Here is an 18604-nt window from a genome sequence, read left to right as displayed (position 1 = left end):
GATTCCTAGTAGTTCCATTTCCTCCCAGATTGGTGGCTTTTTTGATAGGATCCTTTGAGTCTCGTCCAATCAGTTGTCAGTGGTACCTTCCGACGAAACACCTATATCTCACGCCATTCTCACCCTTAACGTCTTGTCGGCATCGTATTCTCGTAAAGCTCATTTTCGCATGTAATAACAGACGTTTTAGGTTCCCACCGACTCGTTATCTCGTCCAACCAATCCTTGAATGGCGGAGAAGGTTTTGTGGTATTCTTGTCAATATAGTTTTAAGCATGGTTGACACTTCTATTTTCTGTGTAATTATCTTGTTTACTGGCGGGTAGAGAGAGGAAAAGAAAGAGAGAGATGAAGTGATGGAAGGTAAGAAAAGCGGGGATGTTGTGTAGTGCAGAGTTTGGTAAAAGTTAAGGGTGAGACAGTTAAATTACAGTAGCGGTGGTTTGCTCGTGAGTCGGGGACTGGCCGGCCGTTGGTCTTTGGCTGGACAGGGGGATGTTTCTGGAGCGATGTTAGTCGTTGGCTCTGTCGTGGACTACGTGGACGTTACGTAGCGGCGTGTGCCGGAGTACACACACATAACTGGACAGACAGACAGACAGATAAATCCACCCATGCCTCGTTTTCTCATGCTGTTGACAGTGAAATTTTTCAGTGAGCAGATAAGAAAGTTAACGAGAAAAAAGCTTTAATACTTCTGGTAAGTGACGTCGCGTCTAACTTAAAAACTTTAAACTGAAATTCCGAAACAAATGGCTGTTAGAAAATGTGTCATCAGTTTATCAAAATAAGTTGTTTTTAAAGCAAGATAAAAAATGTTTTCACTATATGAAAACAGTGCGTATGTTGTGGTTTAGTGTAATATCAATTTAATATAAAGTGACTTCTCGCGAAATACTAAAACCAATTCAATATTATCAAATCGATTTAGTTTATAGCATGCATTATCAGAGTTCTTGTAATACCATAAACATACACTCTGGACGTTACATAAGAAATGACATTAAAATTACCAGAAAGTCGAAAGGGTATGTAAACAACAAAACATTTGTGATTCTTGATAATAAAGGAAAGAAAACAGTATCGAATAGCCACTCTTGGAAAATAAACCATTTTGGAACATTCTATACTTTAAGGTTGATGAACCCACTCTGTAAAATCGGATACTATTAAATTATATGAGAATAAAAAATAAACGAATATTATTGCGAGGAAATCATAAAATAACGAACATCACCAATAAAACAAATCTAAAAATGAGTGAGCAGCGAGAAATCGAAGTTTCAGTTGTCAGTACCCCAGAAACAAGTCAGTGTTCATCAACGATGGGATCACCAGGACCGTCACCACATCACCATATCACCACCTCGACGGCAAACACCACAGGACCAATATCATTCCACCCCATCAGTCGGACAGCAGTATCGCCCCCAGGAAGCCCCAACAGGAAATCCCCTGCGGGCCCTAGGGCCGGGTCACCGATTTCCAACGCACAAGCGAAGGCATCTTCGCCCCTGTACACGTCGTTTTCAATATCCAGCATATTAAGCAGGACTGAGCCGTCGAAGAAACTGAATGCTTCTGTGGGGCCCTTGCACCAAACGCCGGCTCAGCATCCGAGCGTCGTGGAAGCGGCTACGACCGCCCTCCATCCGTGCGCGGACACCGCCATGCTGTCCAGGTAAGAGCCCGTCCGGCGTTAACGATAACCAATGTGCCTTCGTCATGATAAACAAGTGGTCTGCTCATTCTTCGAGACGACTAAGATGGTTTTCGAAACGTTGGTGTTTTCTTCATTAAGCCACCTTACACGGCTGGTATCCACAGAAGAATCTATTATACTTAGTCGCCGTGAAAGCTTCAGATCATACAAGTCTGCTCCTAAACACATAGGCCAAGTGTAGGGCTTATAATTTGGAACAACAGAAACATAACAATTTCTTCAGGAAATCAATATCACATTCATTTCGGGTAATGATTGCAAAACCATTCGGTTGAATTAGTGTATCTTCTCGTCTCGTAAAAAAAAAGCCTTGAAAAGTTAATAAAAGTACAATTTTTCGTGTAAGTGCCAAACTTAAATTTATTCTAAAAGAAACACATAAATTATGTGTGTATAATAACAAATTACGGTGGAGAATATTTGGATCTAAACACATTCAGGTAACGTAAGGATGTAGAATATTACATAATGAGGAGCTTTATAATATACCTTTAATTAAAACAACGTAGAACGTGGCATGTAGCATAGGAGAGATAAGACATTCTTACAAACCTATAATGTTTAAAACTAAAGGCAAGATATAACAATTCGGAGTTTTAAGTTTAGTTGAGAGGCTTAGATATATCAAATGAATCTACAAATAGGATGTTTATGTGTGGGTTTTAATAAACTGGCTCAGAATAGGATTTATCCGAGTTTGCATAAACACAGGGAATTTGTACATTTTTATAAGTACTCTAAGCCGTGACGTTAGATAATATCGTTATAATGAAATTAACCAGAACTTATTTAGAGAGGGGTTAACGGTTTAATCTTCTAACTTCCTTGAAATAATATCTGGGACGACACTAAACAGTTCTTCATTTTACAGCCTAAGTTTTTCTATTTGTGCATGATTTTTGCTTATCTAGTTAAGATGACAACGTTTCGGTCCATTTAAGATTAATAAGCTTGGTTCTAAAATAAATATTTTCTATAAAGTAACTAGGTCCTATAATTTCTTATGTGCCTAACAACGACAGCTAAACTGATGTAGCTTAATATTCGTAATGGTATAGTTAATATTTCTGAAAGACCACTTTTCTTCCGAAAAGTGAACTGGGCTATACATGTGCTGTTACTGTCAGGTATAGCGCAAACATTTGCAAAAATTTTATTAGCGAATGACAGTGAGAGTGGAACAATAAGAAGGTTGCACATGGAAAGAATTGGAATTTGAATCTGATATTTAATATTTCTTACAGCAAAGTGTACTATTTACGTGGCAAAGACTTTTTCGTATCCCCATAAAACAACACAAATAGAACGTATTTGCCGTTTGTGGTTTATTCAGCACGTTGTTTAAAAATGTTTGGCCAATTCTGCAATTCTGCCCACATTTCTGTTTGAACCTACCTAATGATATTTTACCAACAAAAATTACGCCAAACTATGACAATTTTTCCGGCCTATAACACAGTATAAAGTAAATTTCATAAATGAAAGGAATTTCGGAAGAGGATTAACCCCTCTACTATTTAAAGCGCGATAATAATTATATGTACTACGTGTTATTGTAATCAATAATTCTGAAATTTACTCACAGAGTGTATTTATTAGTATCGTATGATCCTCAGATTAAACAGCAATTATCTCCTTGAACAGTAACAAGAAGCTGATCTTTGTAATAGAGAAGCATTGTGATTTCCTTGAGATATGAACTGGATTTTTAAACATTATTTAGATGAAATTTGGGCTTGAAAGGGTTAAAATGCGAGTTACATCCAATAACTTTAAAAAAATTCACACCACATAGTGCATCCCTGTTACAAATATCAATAGGTTTTAAGATAATAATCGCCATTTATTATAAGAACAGGAGAAATCCATAATTTTTGGAAAACGTTTAGTCTTTGGAATGTAAAAACTGAAGATGTGTAACGTATTTACCATTGTTTTTAGTCTTTCGATGAAGTTAACAATGCATGTTAGCACTGGTGATGAGTTTATAACGAGTAAGTCCTTAGTTCCAAAAGTTTCTTTTAAAAAGGGATTCTCATCCTAATTTTCAAAGAGAATCTAAATGTCTATGGACTACATAAGTCATATTCTTTACACAAAATTGTATTTGGAAAATAACTTTTAAACTTGCTGCAAATACATATATCTAAGCAACATAAATAATGACAAAAACACCAAGGAACAGGCTAATCCTTCAAAAGCCATCAGTGGTCATGAAATTCCGAGCTTTTATGAAACCACAGCATTCTTTACCGTTTTCATAAAATCTCGCCATATTTAGCTCCTTTCTGGGCCAGTTAAATGACTTTCATATCTTCACACTATCCCTCTAAGACACTTCTGATCCTACCGATTTCTATGAAACTTGGAATGAACGTTATCTCACTGAAGACAACCTAAACCTCATACTCTTTTTACTGATGTGGGAGCAACACTGTATAAAAGATCCACATATTATCTAAGGTAGCACACCTTCGAAAAAACATGCAAATTTCGTGAAGACAAATTTTTAAGAAAATAAATTAACGCGGCTCCCATGCAAAATATTTATTTGTCTTTTAGTTTTAAAATGATAAACTAATTGACTACTGGTGATCGACGTATGGCATTTTATACAGAGATATACCATAAAAATATGTAAAAATTACTGTCTGCATGAAAAATGGCTTGTTGTCAACAATTTCAATTATGGAGGTAGCACGCCTGTCTGATAAATATAATACCTCCAGAATATTTATTGATAAGTTCTCTAATAAAATGCAATATTAATGAAATACCTTAGTAATAATATTGAATCGTGTTTATAATTGTAAATAGTAAGATAGTATAATTGCGTCATATTGTGAATATTATAACAATTATTTATTTTAATCCGTCTGATCACAATATAATTTTTATTTTAAAATTTCTTATAAATAAGATAATAAAATATCATTCATGTTCCTTATCGATTGATCGATTTACATTTCGGAACATTTACACAACATGTTTCGGTTTTTATAAAACCATCATCAGGTGTAAAATATATCTAAGAACTTAAAAACTCAATTATGATTTCTGTAGTGGAAAAACAAACGTAATGAAACATCACCAAAAAAAACTACAGAAATCATAATTGAGTTTTAAGTTCTTAGATATATTTTACACCTGATGATGGTTTTATAAAAACCGAAACATGTTGTGTAAATGTTCCGAAATGTAAATCGATCAATCGATATGGAACATGAATGATATTTTATTATCTTATTTATAAGAAATTTTAAAATAAAAATTATATTGTGATCAGACGGATTAAAATAAATAATTGTTGTAAATAGTAAGCCTAATATAAATGTGATCCGAATGCTATTCGATCATATACGATGGAAGCACGAGCCCAAAGTAGTTAAATTGTATTTCATTGCTAAATATGACGAAAAATATAATAGGATTAGAAATATAAGCAATAGGAATGTATACGTTTTATGAGTTTTACCCGGGACTGGATCTGCCCATATGTGATTTTTCATACGTCATTAGTCTAACCTTTAATTTATTTCAGGTACAGACGCCTACTCATAAATACAAGAACAAGTTTATTTTCTATGACCCAGACAGCAGCATTGGTAACACTGGAGGGTCGACTGAATGAGATAGCGATTACAAAATTAACTGTCACTGACAGAACTCAATTCAAGTTATGATAGAAATTAACAAATTTAATCGGCTGTTGCACAGCTACTCACAACTTTTATCTTATCTTGACAATTTATATATCACACTAGCCTTGATGTTCACTTGTTGCTGACATAAATCTATTATTTAAGATAAAATCAGCTCTACCCTGCAGACGATAATTCTTCCGACCGGAATTACATTAAGCTATCTAGTAAGCAGAGTAGAAATTATGAACACAATTAGTGATGGAATTCAATTTATGTTTTCAATAACTAACATTGTTTCAAAGTAACCACACTGGAAAGAACAATCAATGTATATCTTCTTTGACTTTCTTAAATATTTACTATGTTGAAAAGCGTTTTAAACTAAAGCTAAGGGCCTAGACCTTAATTTGTCATCCACAAGTAGTTTATACGATAGTTTTAAGAATATCGATTAACTACGACTTTAATTACATATAAAGTTTGCGTTATATGTGGCCATTACCTACCAAAATAAATCTATTTCTCAAAACTTATTAAAAGATCTCCAAGTGGCAAATTCCAACATAAGTATTCAACAATTAATTTCGGAAATAAAATATTCTGAAAGACATGTTCCTCCATGCTATATGTTCTTTTACGCATTCAGTTCATGAGATAACATAACATTATAGCGAATAAAACTCCACTTTGACAGTGTTCTTAATAACAACCAACTACTTTTATTATTATTTACTAGCATTAGTTTCTGTCTATAGCCCCACATACATGTTCACCTTACTGCATTTTTCTATATTTAACTAATTTAATAACACTAAAACAGTCTAAATCTTAAATCCATCCTTTTATGTTCTTATAGGCTACAATCAATGATTCTTCGTGGATTCCTTCTGTTAGGTCCAATTATTACCAACATTTTCACGAGTTATTTATTCCTTGACAAACGCGTTTCAACCCTAGGACATTCCCTGTCTTCCGATACAGATGTGCAAACACGCAATGATGTTAAATATAAATGAACACGAAGTTAAAGTGGGAGGAAGGGTGACTGATTGGTCGAAATGCGTTTACTAAGGAATAAAGAACTGGCGATGGTACTACATTTTAATGAAATTAGCAAATGACGCAACGAAAATATATTTAATTAAAAGAGAAATAAATTTGAAGATTTCTGTCTTCCGGGTTGTTGCGTTGTCTAGTCTGGTAGATGTTTACCAACGTTTAAGAGGTCATACTGCCTCCATCAACAGGGCGATGAGTATGAAGATTTCTGTCTTCTGGGTTGTTGCGCTGTGTAGTCTGGTCGATGTTAACCAACGTTTCAGAGGTCATACTGCCTCCGTCATCAGGGCGATGAGTATGAAGATTTCTGTCTTCCGGGTTGTTGCGTTGTCTAGTCTGGTAGATGTTTACCAACGTTTCAAAGGTCATACTGCCTCCATCATCAGGGCGATGAGTATGAAGATTTCTGTCTTCTGGGTTGTTGCGCTGTGTAGTCTGGTCGATGTTAACCAACGTTTCAGAGGTCATACTGCCTCCATCATCAGGGCGATGAGTATGAAGATTTCTGTCTTCTGGGTTGTTGCACTGTGTAGTCTGGTCGATGTTTACCAACGTTTCGGAGGTCATACTGCCTCTGTCATCAGGGCGATGAGTATGAAGACTTCTGTCTTCTGGGTTGTTGCGCTGTGTAGTCTGGTCGATGTTTACCAACGTTTCAGAGGTCATACTGCCTCCATCATCAGGGCGATGAGGATTTATGTCTTCTGGGTTGTTGCACTGTGTAGTCTGGTCGATGTTAACCAACGTTTCAGAGGTCATACTGCCTCCTTCATCAGGGATATTCATAACGCAACAACCCAGAAGACAGAAATCTTCATACTCGCCGCTGTGAAAACCTCAAATTAAACAGAAATAAATGTGCCTAATTAAGACGACGAAGACAAATCAAATTTAACAGAAGAACAAAGCAGACACGAAAACAAAATCTAGTAGCGCGAAGAGATTCTGGACGCCCGAGAAAAAGATGGAGTCAGCTACAACAGGTTGATTTCAGGAGCAGACAATTAAGCGTAATCCTACAAATTTTCTGCTCTCTACTAGGTTGACTCGCGATTGTTTCGGCCAACAGTTAAACTTCATGCCACAGTAGGCATACAGAGTAATATGCATGTTCCATAAATATTCTTTTGTTACAGGAATACCTTCGTATTAAATGTTACACTCCTAGAACCAGTAATTAATTAGTTATCGCCACTAAACTAAAAGTTTAAAAAAATCAAGCATGGCCGCCATGCTGTTTTCAGTTCCACAAAATATTAGCTTAACAAAGCTTAATATATTTCGAAGACGTTACCATACATCACTTTATGTTCCTATGTTACGTGGCATCTTACAAATTCGTGCTTCTGTCATGTTGTAACATTGTGAGAAATTACAAAGCAGTATGTTGAAGTTTTCTCCAATGGTAAAAGGTTTATTTCAGATTCCATTAAAATCGATAAATTGGTGCAAGATTTGAAAAGAGGCCACAGGAAGAATGATTTCAAAAAGAATCCTAGCTAAGTAAAGTGACATTTTGGCACCTAAACTATCAACCGCTTATAAAAGCACTAAGCAATGTTCTAATTACTCTCCACTCGGCGCGCTACATATTCAGGGGATTTACATCACAACGTTTTCTAACCTAAGGTTTCTCTTTAATCGTGTAAACGTCTCATGAAATAAACTGCAACAATAATAAACCTTTATGATCCCCGAAAAACATCCAAAAAAAACTATCTCCGTGCAGAATTGTTCTTCTTAAGAAGCGGATATTCGCTCAGATGGTCAAGGAATTTGCCGTCATCTACGATTCCAAGAATTTCCTTTTCGTGTTCATAAGCCACTGTACCACATCCTCATCCTGATTAATCAGTACACAAACTATTTATTTAACATTCATTTTAATATTATCCTATCATTGACTCCTAGGTGATCTGTTCCCTTCATATCTTCTCACTTTGAATTTTCACCTCTCTACGTGCCTGCTACATAACCCACCCATCAACAGACGAAATATGGTGGTCGAAAAAGTAGACCTAAATCAATTTTTAGAGCGTCACTTTTTATAAGCCTACATAGTTGTATCTGACGATAAATACAAATATAATTAATCAGCAATACAACGAAAATAAGAAATATGAAGTGACTGAGCGCTGGACAACCAGGTTTCGATTCCCGGTAGGGGAAGTAATTTTCCTTTTGCCACACCACACAGCCTCCTACCTTCCTTCCAGGGAATGCTTGAGGTCGGAGTTCAAATGCACCCACTCACTTGTATGTATGTTGCGCCGAGATCTATACAATCCATGTCCCTACTGCGACTTCGCAAAACCTTAACGTTCGTCTCTTGTTCAAAATGCGTGGTAAGATTACACTCGGGCACAAAGACTCGACTCCCCGTCTTCCGGCCGATGTTTCGAGTAACAAGCTGCCACTAATTGGACAACAGTAGTTTCATCCGTCCATTGTGCCGACTAACCCTTGCTACACTGTCTTTCTACGAGGCTAGGCTATCTTCATTTGCAATCAGTGAGACAAGAAGCAGTCCTTGCCCTCAATTATTTATAATCCTTTTTTTTTATCCTTTGAATGCATTTACTGATAGCTTCAGCCCTTTTGATGGTTAACAGATGGCACTACGTACCCAGCGTTGTCAAATTCAGAATGCATTAGTTTTAAGTTATTAGCGGATGGAAGTCCATAGGTTTCTATTTAATTATCGTCCTTAAGTGCTGCAGCTTTGCAGAATTCATCGCCTTAAAAATAATTGTCTTCGGAAGTGACGAAAAAGGTGTATGTATTTTAGCCCACATCTGCTCTGGTTCGATTCTGGCCTCTTGTCAATGTCGCTCCGTACTTGACATGGCTTTTGCGTTGATTGTATCAAGTTAATAAAGTAACCAAGTTATTTTGTTTAAATAGTGTCTTTGTCGAAATAAGCTCTTCTGTAATACACGTTTTATAAACATGTTATTTGCATACTTTATTCACATTTATGCTCATTTATTGCAAATATAGAGCAGATATTTATTACTGCAAATTTAACCAAACTATAGACATCATATTGTATAAAGTCAGGCATTATTTTTTCTTGTATTTCTTAATATTTGTCATACTTTCTCAGTAAAATTTTTTAAACAGATTTTGAAAATTTAATGACACCCGTTTTTTATATTAAGGACAATCTTATCGACAAAGTTTTCGAAAAGACATCGCGAAAGTTCTATGTGGCCGTCTTGTAAAGTATCTATTCTGATAATACCATAAATAAGAAACGTAGATTAAAAGCCACACAAATCAGGAATTGAATGATTACCTCAACAGGCCTGTGTTAGAGCGGACTGATTATTTTGCTCGAAACACAAATCCTTGTTGCTTCGTAACAACAAATCACTGTGTTGCTGATTTCTGCATCCGACTACAATCAGATTCTTCATTACTGTTACTACAAAAATCAAGCGATTTGCATAATACATTTCTAGAAATCGAAAGGAAATGTTAACCACAAACAGGTCTGTCGATTTCATCAGTGCAATGAATTACCTAGGTGTCAGAGCACACAAAAGTCACAAACAGTGACAGGTAATTCAATTACATTTATACCAGAACTCTACTTCTGTTGCAATGTCATGTTCACAATCTTCTCTTCGGCGTCATCATAACTTTGCTCTGGGCCAACAAGTAGCCTATTATGTTCTCACGTGTTTGTGCATGTATTTAGGCCCACGTAAGTAACTACGTGTACTTTTACATTAGCCTATTAACTGGTCAGACATCTGCTTGGTTACTTAATCAGTAACCTATGATCGGCCACAATCAGTCAACTGATCAGTGATCCATTTAACCAGTTATTTAATTTATCAACCAGTCAAGAAGATTTCGATGGGCGGGGCATGTAGCACGCACACGAGACATTAAAATTCATACAAAATATTGGACGGAAAATGTAAATAAAACCAAAAATTTGTAGAACCTAGCCATATATAAAAGAATAATATTAAAATGGATTAAACATACATTTCATATTCCATCTGTTACTTGTTCTTTCTAATGTTCTCATTTATTCAGGTTGTCAGACCAACATTCTGTATGAACTTTTCATCTCTCCCATGCGTGCTACATGCCCCATCCATAGTGGCTGGGCCACACGGGATAGACGAACGGGGTTTGATTTCACGCATGGCAGAATCCTGGGACATTCTTCACTAGACGATCGAGTGTTAGCTTTTCCAGAACGTCTCTGCTTCATGAAGCCACTCATTGAACCGGTCAGGAAATCAGTCACGTCATATCACCAGCACTAAGCCCCGCTACATGCAAACCTCCCCCCCCCCCCCCGCCGGTCTTTCAGCAGCAGAGACCCTTCAACCCTCTCACCTCTGCTACGTCACTGGAACTGAGGAGGCTTAAACTCATGTATCTAACGTAAGCGACAGCATTTACGACCTTTATGCACTCAAGGAAACTTACGCCCTACTTAGCGTGTGTCTGAGGGGGCAAGAGACTGTCTTCCCTTGTCTCTTCTTGAAGCTCTGCTTCATTTTAAGCCGCTCTAAGCTGCTACGAAACAGTTTGTCGGTGCCGGATTCTAAAAGGAAACCATTACATAGGCCAATTTTCATATTCACAAAACTCTTTGCCGTAATCTGATACGACTCTTTGCTGAAAGATAAATTTCTAGACCTTTTCTTCAGTACGGGCTGCTAGATTTTCTACAAATGACATCTACGGTTAAACATCTGAATAATTCTTTGGTTTTTAATGACTATTTTCCATTCTAGGATGACTGTGAAAAATGAATCGGTGAGAACATGAAGTGATCTGGAGAAAACCATGACATATCTTAGCCCAGACTGAAAGTTAGAAAAGATATCTCCCGAAAACAACTGACGTTCTGTAGTAGCCACTGATTTCAAAGCATTCTAAAGAATAATAATTAGAACAGTAGCTAATGTACAAAACTGTCTTTGTCAGTGCAAAACCATTCTTCTTGGCTTTTATTGATCGCCTAAGCGTTCCATTTAAAACCACGACGTTTCAGAAATTGGTTCTATTTATTAGTCTCCATTACGTTTAAGATTGAGAATAGTTCGACAAGGGGATCCATCAGAGTAAGTCTTGGCTCTACCACCGGTCACCTAAAGACCAAATTAGAACCACTTCCGAAACGTCGTACTTTCAAATAAAAATACTTAGACGATTCACGAAACTCAGCAGAAAGTCTATTCACATTGCGTCATGTCATCACGTCTTCAGGAAACTTGAAACTTTGCTGTCCCTCTCGTTTGTGTGTGTCTCTCATTCAGAAGACAGAACAAGATTCAGGGGAACTGCTGAGGAGAATCAATTCAAGTTCTTCAGTTTTACCAAGTTCTTGCACCACAATTCTTCACAGAAAATATGATAATGGCCGAAGTACGTGTTCACTCATAAATAACCTATAGCCTACTGAAGATGGCTGTCTTCTGGGTTGTTGCGCCGTGTAATCTGGTAGAAGTTTACCGACGTTTCAGACGTCCTTGTTGTCTCTGATGGAGACAGTAATGACCTCAGAAACGTTGGTAAACTTCTACCAGACTACACAGCGCAACAACCCAGATGACAACCATCTTCAAACTCACCACCGTGAAAACCTCAATTCCTACAACATTCCTACGAATCCAAATAAACCTATTACTGCAGGGTCCATGTTAATAAAAACTTACTGTTTGGTATCTGGTACTTATGAGTTCTCTAATCATATACAAATTATATAAACATCTTTTATTTATCTTATTTATCACCAGATCTAAAACTTCTTGACGATGGTGAAGAGTCAATTGAATAAAAATTTTCTTGGATATTATCCATCGTCTAGTAAATATAAAACGTAAAACGAGTCCCATCTCCGAAACGTCGTTTTACGTTCTATATTTACTAGACGATGGATAATATCCAAAAAAAATTTTATTCAATTATTTATCACCGTTTAAGATTTACGAAGTTGCTTCATCTACTACAACTGCATTGTAAAACTTGTCTGTGCACGTTCGAAACAGAATATGAACACAAATCCATACACAAAGTATGTGATAGTGTCCATCTTCCTACTACATTGCAGTTGAAATAATACCGTAGAATAATCTACGATAAAATCTGTTCATTTGCCATAAAATGTTACGACATTTCCATTATAGTTGATATAATAGCGTCATATTGTGAATTAAAATTTAATTATTCGTGTTTTTTCCCGTCTAATCACAATTGTATATAAATAAAATTATACATAAGATATTAAAATATCATTTACATATTTGGTACAACGTTTTACTACATGTTTCGGTTACATGGTTCAATGTAAACCGAAACATGTAGTAAAACGTTGTACCAAATATGTAAATGATATTTTAATATCTTATGTATAATTTTATTTATATACAATTGTGATTAGACGGGGGAAAAAACACGAATAATTAGACATTTCCATTGGTTACAGACTTTGATGCTAGAGTTATTGATGGTAAACTGAAGCAGGGTTGGATTCTGCATGCTGAATCACCCAGTGCAGTTTGATAGCCGTATAGTCGTTGTCTTGAAATATTAATAAAGCTTTCTAAAGTCTAAAGTGTCTCCCAGGACAAAGCAATTATGTATGCGCTGGATCTCTCTTTCTCTCCCCCCCACACTCTCTCTCTCTCTTTCTCTTAGATCTACTTTAGCGAGAGTCTGCTGGGAGGAACAAACTCCAGGACAGAGAGAGAGAGGAAATCGGGATACAGTCTTCAGCAAAATAAACATGAAATACATTCACGTTGCACCTTAACATTCCGAAGGATTGGACTTTACACGTTTCAGTACCATCAGCGTTTGTCTGAAACATGTTGAGTTACAATGATTATTCCAATGTAGTCGACAGACCAGAAGACACAGGCTGTGCAGTTACGAACAGAGCGGAGATGCCTCTGAAGTACAATGGTCTTCTAGACGACGAAGATGAGATTTCACGTTACATAACAGCAAAGAATTTCTTGGTCAGCTGTTTCGCTGTCAATCGCACGAGGAAGACCTGCACATCATGTGCTTTCTTTTTCCTCTTTCTGTGTTCTTTTGTTCCTTCTTTGTCTCTCTTTTCTTCCTTTTCTATTCCAGCTGTTTCCATTCTCTCTCTGATTTCTCTGGTCCCATTGCGGTCGACAGACTTTCCGATCCACCTGTCTGCTGCATCGTTCCGATGTACGAGAATTCTTGTTCTAGCCATTAGCTGTAGGACGTCGAGTGCTGCTCTTCAGACCGTAAGCAAAACAGAGCCACTTTTCTGCAGGATGTTAAGACACTGATAAGACGACGCTTAAGTGTTCATGCAAATTTGATGCGACGAGAAGAGGATGCGAAGCGGAGAGAAGTTGCGGAGGTGAGGAGCACAGCTTCACTATCGGTAATTTAACTGCACAACAGCAGCAAACCGTAACACGTTTACAAGGAAAGCAGTTCTCCGATTTCCGCCCAGAGTGTCTTTCAAACTTTCACCATAACGTGAGATTTCAGTTCTCACGGCGGCGAGAATGAAGATGGCTGTCTTCTGGTTCTTCCGCCGTGTTGTCTGGCAGAACTTTATCGACGTTTCACTGCTTAACTGCATACATCTTCAGGGCGATGAGTAACTTCCCGAACGATGGAGACAGAAGGCATATCCGAAACGTCGGTATACTTCTGCCAGAAGAACACAAAAGATAGCCATCTTTCACAATAATCATCGTTACCAACAATTTTATGTTTTGGAACCTATTGGCCCATTCCGACTTCATACTTTATTTTATCAAACCGCCTTTTTTTTAGACTCAGTCGAGCATTTCCGTTCCAGAGAGTCGGTATCGCCGGTTTTATTTAGGTGTTCTGTAGACAGCTGTTATCAGTGTAATTTGCATCCATGTTTTATCATCATTGCCACATTCTATCACAACGCTAGGCTACCGAAGGGCGACATTCTTCGTCCTAGTGTGCACATCGGATGGTATTTTAGGATTTGTTTTCGAATCCTGTACTTTTATTGTTCTCTCCTTCTTGTCTTCGTGGATTACATAGATTAATTCCTGTGCTGGCCTCAAAAGTATCGTCTTCTTGGTCTTCCTGTTACTCTTTGAAATGATTCTTATGTTTATCAAAACCCAAGTTATTATTATTATATATATAAATATATATTTAGTTTTGTTTGTTTGTTTGTTTTACTTTTATTATTATTGAAATAAATTAATTACTTATTATATTTTATCCTGTACTCTGGTTTAGTGCTTGGCTGTTATTGGCCTTTTTGGCTATTGTCAAGCACTTAAATAAATGAATTGAATTGAATTATTAATATTATAATATGGCCTACTTTACGTGTTTCATAATATTTAATTTGAGTTTTATTTATTTTGACACATTTACAATACCACACTTTGCCCATCTGTCTTTATACTTTTTTTATCTGCTTGGTAATTCCATCGAATTACGCATTTAGCAAAACTTCAATTGTATAATCGACCTTACGTTTCTCACTGTTACTTAAATTGTCTGAGAAACTGACGACGGAGAAAGGAAGAACTTCTTGGGATTCATAGCAACATGTCTTAATGACGTAATCCTACAAAGGCAATAATAATGATGTATGGAAAATTTAATGTAGTGGAAATTCGAAAGTAATAAAATTATGAACAAGTACACTTCACTTGCTACATAGGACCCTGAACACCATTTTACAACTTATGAATTAGGTATCGTCTACTTCAATCTGCCTCTTTGATGATCAGAGTATATTGTCAAGTATGAAAATCGCGGATATAAGAAACAGTGAGAGACTTTTATTTGTAGTGTTCTGTCTGACGACAGGTCCATATGAACAGGATCCTTCCATCCTTTTCTCGGACTGGGACCTGTTCATATACGTTCTTGGCAGATGATCCAGAAGTGGTTTGCCATTGCCTTCTTCTGTCATAGATATCAAACAGAAGAAATTCTAAGAATAAAAACCGCGTATGTACGAAACAAATAATTATTCCTCAGAATGAATGTAGTGAACATATGAGATAGAGGACGTTCTTAAAAAACATAATTCGTGTACAAAATAGCGATGAGTCGAGTATATTCCTTCAAATTAAAATCGTGTAGAAACTTCACGAAATAGCGGTTTTTCCTTACAATGGAAATATTACGAATTAATGCAGAAGGCTATCCAAAGAATACAAACGGCAATGGATACCCCTAAAAACAAAGTTCGGTTAGACGTACATCTGTACAAGTAATTTTCGATATACTTAAGAATTAAAACTGCACGTAGCCTAATAACTACAATCTGAGTAGACTAAATGGCAAATACGTGTATATAAAAATCTAAAAACGAGAAAAATTGGGCATAATTACACTCTTAAAATGCTTACGTGCATCCATGGAAAAATTGTGCATGGAACGACGTAATTAGTGAAGAGAGATAGTATTGATTTATGTAGAGAAGACATCAGAGATCGGACCTGCAAAGTACCGAAGTTTATGACGGGAATATCTAGAAGAGGTCCCACAAGAGGGATTAAATAAAGTGCACTTTATGTGACGTCGGGCTACTCTGAGGAAGGGACGCCTCTGAATCGTCTTGCATGTAAAATCAATGCAGTAAAAGTTGCTTTATCAATCCCCATATCTCTTGTTTCTGTTTCCTTATGTGGCATTTTATAGTTTCTTGATCCCTCTTTGGGGCACAGTAAGATTTGTATGCGACGAGAGGCAAAACAGCTACTCCAAATGGGAGTTTGAAATCCAACGATACAAAGCATATCGGAACACTCTAGTAATGGGGATACTGCTGGGACGATGGTTACAGCAAAGCGATTCTTGAGGACGGAGGATACGAAACAGGAAGGTGTCTCATTTAAAAATGGGTGAAAGCACACAGGTTTTCCAAACGCGTTCTTTACTATTCTCTTCCTTTAACCTTCTTTATGTCCATTTGGAGCACCACGGTGGTCTACCGGTTAGAACGCTAGCCTTGTAATCCTGGGGGTCTCGGGTTCGATTCCCGGCGGTGCCCGAATTTATAACTTGTGTTGGGCAAGGCCGTGGTCTAGGCAACACGGAGTTTTCCTCCGTGGCATCCCAACAATTACTCCATTCACACACAGAAGAAGGCAATGGCAAACCACTTCTGGATCATCTGCCAAGAACGTATATGAACAGGTCCCAGTCCGAGAAAAGGATGGAAGGATCCTGTTCATATGGACCTGTCGTCAGACAGAACACTAAATAAAAATTAAATTAAATGTCCATTTGCATACAAAAGTCGTATAAAAACTATTTACTTTGAAATGCTTTAGGAGATGCTGTTTACAAATAGGGTTTGAGTCCTCTGGGTTGTTGCGCAGTGTAGTCTGATAGAAGTTTACCGACGTTGTTGCCTCCATCATCAGGGCGATGAAAGAAATGAGTTAGCGTGGTTTAAGACTGTTATGTGGGAACTAAGAGTGATGAGGAGAGGATGTAAGGAAGGAAGATGAACTCTCAGCAGAGGAAGAAAAAGTTATACATATACTGTTAAACAAAGACGTAGCGAGAACGTTTCACTAGTAAATGACTAATTATTAATAAAAATGTAGTTTATAAGAAAACAATTACTAAATATTGCAGTCTTCAGACTCACCGCTGTGAAAACCTCAAATCCTACAACAATAACTAGTTGCAATGCTGCAGAATTAATAAATATATTTGATATAAATGACATAATAAAATTAGCAAAATTTAATTCGAAATGGGGAAGAAAGGAGAAGAATTATAAATAATAAATATTGTATAGTAAACTTTTGTTGCTGCAAAACTTTTTTTACCCAAAAGTTATGAAACCCAAAAACCCTGCGTTAGGTGGACGTTGTGATCTGTATATAAAAAGCATCTTAAGATCTGCATGATCGCTTATGTAATTTCTGTATGCAGATCTTGTATTAACCTTCGAAACTACAAACCTAACCTCTTCGTAGCCTCCTTCGCTGTCCAGCCATAACTCCTTCTACATAGGTCTAATTATGTAAAACGATCAAGGAAGCTGTGTTCGAGTGACCTACATGGAAATCCTTAATTCTTTCCGTGCTGGTTTTTATTCCGACAAACATTAATATACTTCCGTTGTAACGTATAATTTTAGTTGTTAAAAAAACTCCGTATTGTTGGCCTCAGCTGTAGAGAGATGGCGGGACACGTTGCTTTATCTCATCCACTCAAACATCAACAGACTCACAGAAAAAGTGTTCTTGTTCTTAGGCGTTGCAATGGAAAGGGTTAATTGTGGGATCCCATACACAACCACACAGTGAAATATATTGTTTGCAGGCTGGGTTTCATGACGCATTTCGGCGCTCTGGCAGCGGCGGCATCTGGAAGAAGCCCGTTTGTTGCTGTCTACCCACAACCCACTGCGGCAGACAACAAGCCTTGTCCATGGTATGCAGCTTGGGCGACCGCGAGGGTGTCTCATCCGTCGGCGATTGTGGGCGGTGTGACTGCTCCAGACAGACCGAGTCCTACGGGTAAGCTTCAATTCGTACTAAGTAACAAGAGTTTACTCCCTTCCTTATAAAGGTTGACCTTCTCTGGGACACAACAGCGAAACGCAATAGCAGAGTGGGATTCTGTTGCAGCTTGGTAGCGAAGCGAGACGTTTGCATCGGAATAGTTCAGTGTTGTCGCCTGAAATACCACACTCGAATGTTAAGACAACTTGGAAAAACTTGTGATTTCGGCTGTGTACCACGTGATCGATAAGCGCACTGATACAGTTGGCCCATCCCAACTCCCCTCGCTGTTGCATGGAGTTCTTCTTACTGTCATTTACGAGAAAACGAACGAGGTATACAACTGAAGATTCCTGTCTTCTGGGTTGTTGCGCTGTGTAGTCAGTCTGGTCGATGTTAACCAACGTTTTATCGCCCTGATGATGGAGGCAGTATGACCTCTGAAACGTTGGTTACCATCGACCAGACTACACAGCGCAAAAACAACCCAGAAGACAGAAATCTTCATACTCTGATGATGGAGGCAGTATGACCTCTGAAACGTTGGTAAACATCGACCAGACTACACAGCGCAACAACCCAGAAGACGGATATCTTCATACTAAGAATCGCCCTGATGATGGAGAGATAGTAATATGTGGACTAACTGACTGGATGACTGAATGTGACTGACTGACTGACTGCTT

The 18604-nt window shown here is 37.5% G+C and overlaps 1 protein-coding gene across 1 annotated transcript in view; it reads left to right on the top strand.

The window, feature by feature from the left end:
* The first annotated feature begins 237 nt into the window (after positions 1–237).
* The window catches only part of Hmx (H6 family homeobox), a 31016-nt gene continuing 12649 nt past the window's right edge, over positions 238–18604 (top strand). Inside the window, exons 1-2 of the mRNA XM_087350584.1 lie at positions 238–1681; positions 17737–17933. Of these exons, the coding sequence (XP_087206710.1) occupies positions 1179–1681; positions 17737–17933 (700 nt within the window). The 5' untranslated portion in view covers positions 238–1178. The remainder of the gene's footprint in view (positions 1682–17736; positions 17934–18604) is intronic.

The sequence above is a fragment of the Zootermopsis nevadensis genome, unplaced genomic scaffold (assembly GCF_977971745.1).
Source record: "Zootermopsis nevadensis isolate Lab colony 2312 unplaced genomic scaffold, Znev_1.0 Znev_ptg000017l, whole genome shotgun sequence".
Classification (NCBI taxonomy): domain Eukaryota; kingdom Metazoa; phylum Arthropoda; class Insecta; order Blattodea; family Termopsidae; genus Zootermopsis; species Zootermopsis nevadensis.
This window is presented reverse-complemented; position numbering and strand designations above follow the sequence as displayed.